General features: G+C 34.2%; 1 protein-coding gene across 1 annotated transcript; it reads left to right on the top strand.

Moving 5' to 3' along the window:
* On the top strand, window positions 1-1,023 carry LOC113713280 (ethylene-responsive transcription factor ERF022-like). Its single transcript, XM_027236965.2, has one exon. It carries the CDS (start codon window positions 134-136, stop codon window positions 674-676), a length of 543 nt encoding a protein of 180 aa, XP_027092766.1. The 5' UTR covers window positions 1-133; the 3' UTR covers window positions 677-1,023.
* Window positions 1,024-7,216: the final 6,193 nt, after the last annotated feature.

Raw genomic sequence — 7,216 nt, 5'->3', positions numbered from 1 at the left:
AACTCTTAACTAAATAAAGTGCCCATGCTTCTGGTTTTCCAGGACAAGCATAAATCAATAATGTTATTTATATAGGTTCAGCCATTAAGGGTTCCCAAGACATATAATTTCCTCTTCATTTTACTCAAAAAAAATGGCACAAGAGATCAGAAATGAATATGCCAGACAAAGTTATATAGGAATCAGGCAAAGAAAATGGGGGAAATGGGTGTCCGAAATTCGTGAGCCAGGCAAGAAAAGCAGGATATGGTTAGGAAGCTATGAAGCACCGGAGTTGGCCGCGGCGGCCTATGACGTAGCTGCTTTGCACCTAAAAGGTGCAAGGGCTCGCCTCAATTTCCCTGAATTGGGGGAGAATTTTCCTAAACCAGCAAGTTCGAGTGCTGAACATATTCAAATGGCTGCTCAGGAGGCTGCAATGTGGTTTAAGAGGCAAATTCAGGGACAGGAGGTGAATGAATGTGGTGGTGATTATGCTAAAAGTAGCTTAGTTCCGGCGAGGGTGGGGTTGTCCTCTAGCCAAATTGAAGCTCTATATGAATCACCATTGGACTCACCCAAGATGTGGATGGAATTAACAGGGGCTTTGTTTTCAGCTGAACCTATGGTTTTCTACGGACAAGAAGAGTTTGGGCATAGTGAAGAATTCATAGTGTATAACTCCATTTGGGATTAATTATTTGATACTGTTTAATTAGTGTACAATTATCTTTACCTAAACATAAAGGAAACACTACTATTATTTTTTCCTTGGGGAATTATTCTAATAGCCCTTTACAGAAGAGAATTATTATCTTCCAAAAGGGCAAAAACAAAAGTGTACAAGTTTTGGTGCTAGCAATCAACCATCTTTGGAGAATAGATCATGGTTAGAATCTTGAGGATCTTGGACTGTAGGATGTTGGGTGGTAGGTTGATTTTTATCAATTTTCTTTTCAACATTTTATTGTACTTTGTTGTAATTTGTTGTCTGACCCTTGTAAACCTTCATAATTCCAATGGAATCTCTACTTCAATTCATCATTCATCTTTAACCTTTACCAATTTATGGATAAAAACGAATGTGTAGCTTACTGATTCTAAGTGTGATGTTTGCAAGGAACCATTTTGGAGACTTGCCTCGCATTCTCTTCTATTTTCCAGTGTTACTGGTTCGAAGCAGAGGATTGTGAGCTGTTCGAAACTCTTTGCTATGAAATACAGAGAAATAGAAATGATGTACTCTTCAATGGCAGGTGGATTCTCTCCCAATGGTTAGTTTTGCACTTCATCATCTATCTGCTTTTCAGGAGGCTAATGATCATTCTTCGCCGCTGCTCGCCATGCCTGTTCCATATCTTGGCCTTTGCCTCCTCATTCCCATTACACGGTAACTTTGATGCTTCTGTAACATCAATTAAACATGTTATTGGTGTTGGCCTAGTTATTCGTAACTTTGATAGTCAGTTCATAGCTGGCTTATCAAAAAGATTTGATTTCTTAACCAATGCCGATTTAGAAGAGCTCTTGCAGCAAGGGAAGCGGTATCACTGACAAACATCTTAATGATTCAAAGTTACATTTTGGAAGGGGCAGGGTGCATCCTCAGGGTAAGTGGATGAAGACATTCTCTTGGATATTGGCTTGATAATTGAGGATGTTCGTTTAGCTTTCTTAGAGCATGATATTGCTGATGTAAATTGGATTCCTAAAGAGGCTAACAAGATTGTGCATATATAGTTTAACTCATTTTGCAAAATCGGGCAACCTTGAAGAATCGCTATGGAACTCCCCCATCGAATTTTGTCAAACAAATAGTGTTACACGAAATCCAACAATCTCATTAATAAGATCATTCTTGTTGTCTATATAAAAAAAAAAAAGACAAATGTATGAATTAGGGATTTATGCTACTAAGTCTAAACCAAAAAATGATTGAATTAAGGACAATAGCTTCCTTTTCTTCTGTTTTCACTTTAATTTTTAAACAAAAAAAAAGTGAATGAAAAATTAGCTATAAAAACGATAGGATTTTTATAAAATGTGTATTAATTAAGATACATATTCAACCAGATTGTTACTGGATGTAAAATTTGACTCTCCCATTTGTCAAAGATCTTCATACTTTTAGATATTTAGTGGGTTATAAGAGGCAAAACATTTTCTTTTACAACTTTTCATATTACACTTTTGTTACACTATTTATTTGATTGACACATGTCCTATGCAATAATAGATAAGAATCTAACTTTTAAAATATCTCTCTTGATTGGACACTTGTTACTTTAAGAAATTAGGCAACATAGGTCCCGTTTGGTAAGTAAATTTTTTGAATGTTTGTCCAAAAATTTATTGTAACTTACTGTAGAATTTGTAAAAAAACTTTTTAAAAAGTGTAAAATTTTTTCTTTAAGAAAAAAAAAACTTTCCTTTTTTTTTCCATTTCTCTCCTTCTCGGTCACCCCACTTCAATCTTTTTCTCCCTCTCTCCCCACTGACCAACTGCCGTCGCCAACATCTCCGACGACGATCGGCGACAGAATCTTTTTTTTCCTCTCTTTCCCGTTCCTCCATCTCTTCTCCTTCCCTCTCCCTCTCCTCCACCCCTCCTCTCTTCTCCCCTCCATCTCCTCCCCCTTCCCTTCCACGCCATCTAGTTGCGCTAGGGAAGGGTGAGGAGGAGGGTGGTCGAGAAAAGGAGGGGGGAGGAGATGGCGGGGGAGAAGGGAGGAGGGGAGGAGAGGGGGAGAGGGAAGGAGGAGAGGGAGAGAGGAAGGAGGAAGAGAAGAGGAAAAGGTGAAAGAAAAGAAAAGAAAAAAAAGGCGCCGGCCATCACCAGCAGAGATGGTGGTGGATTGAGGTAGGGGAAGAAGAAGAAAAAATGAAGGAAGGGAATTTTTTTTTTTTTTTTTTGTTTTTTAGTATTTTAAAGTGTGTAGTTTAAAAATTTTGAAAAGTATTTTGAAATTATTGTATCTGAAGTTGTTAAAAAATTTGTAGGAAAAAAACTTGGCCAAAAACTCCGCTTCCAAACAAGGCCATAGTGTAACATAAAAATGTGTAATAGAAGACCCAAGCCATGAGACACCATTTAAAAAGAAAGATTGAAAAATTATAGAAACTAACTGAATTATTAATCCTATGCCTCATGAATATCCATCAAGGGCCTAGTGAGGTAGTATATACATAGGTTGGGCGGGTATGCTGTTCAAATATCTTTTGGCTTGGGCTCTATGGATCAAACTGGGAATGTCCCAGGTAGATGATTCATTGCTGATGGAATATAATAGAGTAATCAATTTTTTTTCCCCAAAATTGTGTTACTTATAGTCGGGGACAGGTACGGTAAAAGGATAATGTGTGGATCACTATTTACGGTAAGAAACCCGGACTCCCAATGGTTGAATGCTAGGACCGTCAATGGGGCCGGGCGGCCCGAGTTCGGCTCATTCGGCTCGAAAAAAAGTTTTACTAAATATATATAAATTACAAAATACAAAAATATATTTGAACACTCCTCTACTAACTTTCTTAAGAGTCAATATTGATAATGCATAATTGAAACTCTAACTTTTCTTATTAGTTGAGTAAATTTTTTGTATTGGTATAATATTTGTTGATTTCTTTTTTATCTAAAAACACAAATCACCAAGCATATTTGAATTCAAGTCACAAAGCTATGAAGAAGTTCCAACCTTAAAAAATGTATTGACTTATGACCACATGTTTTATTACTATTTTTCGTGTACTTTGAATGAATTAGATATCAATATTGTTTAAAAATTCTTGATTTATGTACTTTTTAAGAACTATTACTCGTTCATGTTTAGTTTTAATGTTGTAGTCCTGTGGATGTTAAATTAGTTTTATAACTCAATAGTTATAGTAATTATATTAAAAAAATTGAAGAGCAATAAGTGAGTTTGGGCTCAGTCCGAATAAGGTTCAAAATCCGAATATTTTGTGAGTTGAGTATGATCATCACATTTATCAATCCGAAACTCATGGCTCAAAACCCGAAAATGATACAAATTAAATAAGTTGAACTTGAACTTATGAAAATTCTCGTATGAGCCAATTGACAGGCCTATTGAATGCAGATTATCATGTCTGCAAAACGTGGCTGATTTTTGGAGCAAATCACATGTTAAACGAGGCTGATTATCATGTTAATATCATGTTCTTTGACTATCATTAGGGAAAACAGCAGTACATATTCTCGCCCACTGAGGACGAAATGTACAAGAATGATATTAACATGTGTAACTTGCCAAATATTGACACCTCAAAATTAAGAATCTTATTTGTCGAGGAGGATTTGGTTTAAGGTAAAAGTTTTGGATTCAAATTTCCCTTCCTTATTGAAAAACATTTTTTGTTAGAAACAAAACTTATTTATTAAAAAGCAGATGTAGCAATTAAACGGCTTATTTTTTATCACTTCAAAATGGGAAAATAATTGTATCATTCGTGTCTCCTTCTTTGGTTACCCCTTAAAAGATTAAAAGAAAACTATCTAAGGCTTTGCTTGGATGGTGAACATTTTCATAATTTTCTTTTTGGAAATTCTAAACACATGTTTCATCACTTTTTTATGTCACTACATTTTAATCAAAAAAATTATTATAGATTCATCTAGTAACATCCCAAAAAACATTCATCCAATCAATGTCTAGATTAATTATTGAACATATCTTAGTGACTTTAAAGAATTTTTTTCTGTCATCCATTTATTTGTCACTTACCTTTTGTAAGTGCTTGCATATCTAAGCTTAGCCAACAATAGGCATAAGCTGTAGATAGGTACTTTCTAATTGAAAAAAGTCAAAGCAGCACTCAACACCGCCAGAATTATCACTTCACCTGTACAATTTTCAGAATTCCTCATGAAGATGTTCCTTCGTCGTATTCGAGCACTGGTTAAATAGATATTCTTGTTAAGGCTAAGATTATTGAGGGACAAAAGCCATTCGGTCTGCCGACGAAGGGAACATTGAGTGCCTTTTTTTTTTTTAACGTCAAGGGCCTTTGATTACTAATTGCACTAGTTATGGACTTGTAGTGGACTACTTGAAAGGGCTACTAAAGTTTCGACACTTAGATCCCATTTAATAACTTAATTTAGCACCTAAATTCAATAAGTTCAGATTTTAATATGTTCATACGTATTTGATGACTAAGACTAGAACATTTGAATAAATTAAGTGGTATGAATTTTCTAGACAAAATTTATTCCAAAAAAATAAGTGATAAGTTATTCACTAATCACTTAATGTGATATACACTTAAATGCGTCAAATTTATTACTTAACAATTTACTAACTTAATGAATCTATATTTCAGATTTCAAACTCTAGAATTCAGTTTTCAAACTTAAGTTTTAGCAAATGCAATTCCCAATTGATACTAGTTACTTCCAGGCGACCTTGAGAAGTCCTCATGTTGCACTTTTGTCTTTAACGAAAAAAAGATATTGGTTCATTCCTTGCATTATTATAATCATGCTATGGTTTAATTTATGCATTAATTTGGATAGGCAAAATGCTTCAAATTTGTGGGATTTAGTTATTAAAAAGGGTTTGATAATAAAATTCCAATGTTGAAAAATGAAACCAATAGTCCCTCACATTTTATTGTTGTTAAATTTAACTCTCTCACATATAAAATAAATCATTTTAATCTCTTATTAATTTTTTTTGAGGGAATCTCTTATAAATTCAAAATTCCTCTCTTATTTGGTTGCTGAACACATTTCCAACTATACTTTCAACCAAGATAGTCACATGCATATCAAATTCCAAAAACTTAAGAGGCAATGTTGGAAGCTCACCTCATTCTCTCTTTTCCTTTCTTTTTCAAAGTCTAAATACTCGTCAAATGAAACAGAAGAAATAAACAAAAGCTCATGAAAATCATAATATCTTTTCCTTAAATTAGAAAAAAATATATACAAACCCATTTCGGACAGATATACATTTATCAATTGAAATTCAAAATGATGAAATTACAAGTTCCAAAAATGGAAAGCATATATCTACGTATCCTTTTCATCTTTTCTCATCTTCTTCCTCAAAATCTCAGAGGAAGAAGGATGGTGGTGGTGGGAAGGGGGAAGGGAGGGAAGATTCGTAGAAGTTGGAGACGTGGGATTGAACAGAGGTGAATCTTGGTTGAGGTGGTGGTAGAGTTGGGGTTCGTGGAATTTTTTGAATTAGGATAATTGACTACAAATTACATGAACTTTCAATTTGGTCTTTTTGAATTTTGAACATGTGACATATGCTTAACCTTTTTTACGAGAAAATGACTGTAAATATATTAAGGGATCAAAAAGACATATTTTAAATTTGTAAAAAAATTAATATGCTTAATTTTATATGTGAATGACTAAAATTCAACAATAACAAGAGCCGCGATGTTGTACCGTGGTTCCTTTCAAATGTTGGAGTACCAAAGTTAAACCCTCTAAAGTATTCGACCTATAAATCTGATTTTAAATTTCCTCTCAAATGCATGGCCAAAAGTGAAAATGGAAGGGAAACTCGTGACAACATTTGAATGAAGATATTAAGCTCAAGAGAATGTAACCCTAAAATTAAATCCAAGAAAAAGTACGAAACTTATGGGGACCAACACATTTGAATGAAGAAGGAGAAGTGGGAAACAGCATACAGCTGCTAAGCAAAGAAGATGACTAGACAAGAATGTCAAGGACACAAGGTTGCTCAAAATCAGTCCAATAAAAAAAAAAAGAGTATATGGCACTATTTATTTCTTCTTTGATAGGCTAATCACTATTCGTACATGACTTTTATAAGTTCCTAATGGGGTCACGTTTCCACTTGATCATGAGTTGTCAATATCACGCACAAGCACGTGCGAGAAAATTGATGGATTTCTGGACCTTTAATTAATTTATTTAATTTTGTCAGCTGGTATTTCTTTACAAATTCCTCTCTCGAGCACACCATCATGTTCTGTTCATTTAAACAACTAAGTATTGGATTTTTCACAATTGCAAAAGTCCTGGAAAGGTGTGAATCAAGTTACCTCTAAGCATTAAAGAAACCAAGAGAGAAAAAAAAAAAACATAAAGGCATTAACCTATAATCTTTTTTTTGTCTATTTTGATTATCCACAGCAATCATTTTCAAAGTCATCAACGTAATCTTCTCTCTTTTATTTTATTGATTAAAGTCTGAGTCGCAGGTTAGACTGTACTTTATTAATTCTCAGG

The sequence above is a fragment of the Coffea arabica genome, chromosome 10c, assembly GCF_036785885.1.
Source record: "Coffea arabica cultivar ET-39 chromosome 10c, Coffea Arabica ET-39 HiFi, whole genome shotgun sequence".
Lineage (NCBI taxonomy): Eukaryota > Viridiplantae > Streptophyta > Magnoliopsida > Gentianales > Rubiaceae > Coffea > Coffea arabica.
Note: the sequence above shows the minus strand (reverse complement) of the source record. Positions and strands in the feature narration are given on the sequence as shown.

What these genes read in the sequence shown, in the direction of transcription:
- LOC113713280 (XM_027236965.2), top strand. Translation starts at nt 134, where the DNA reads ATGGCACAAGAGATCAGAAATGAATATGCCAGACAAAGTTATATAGGA.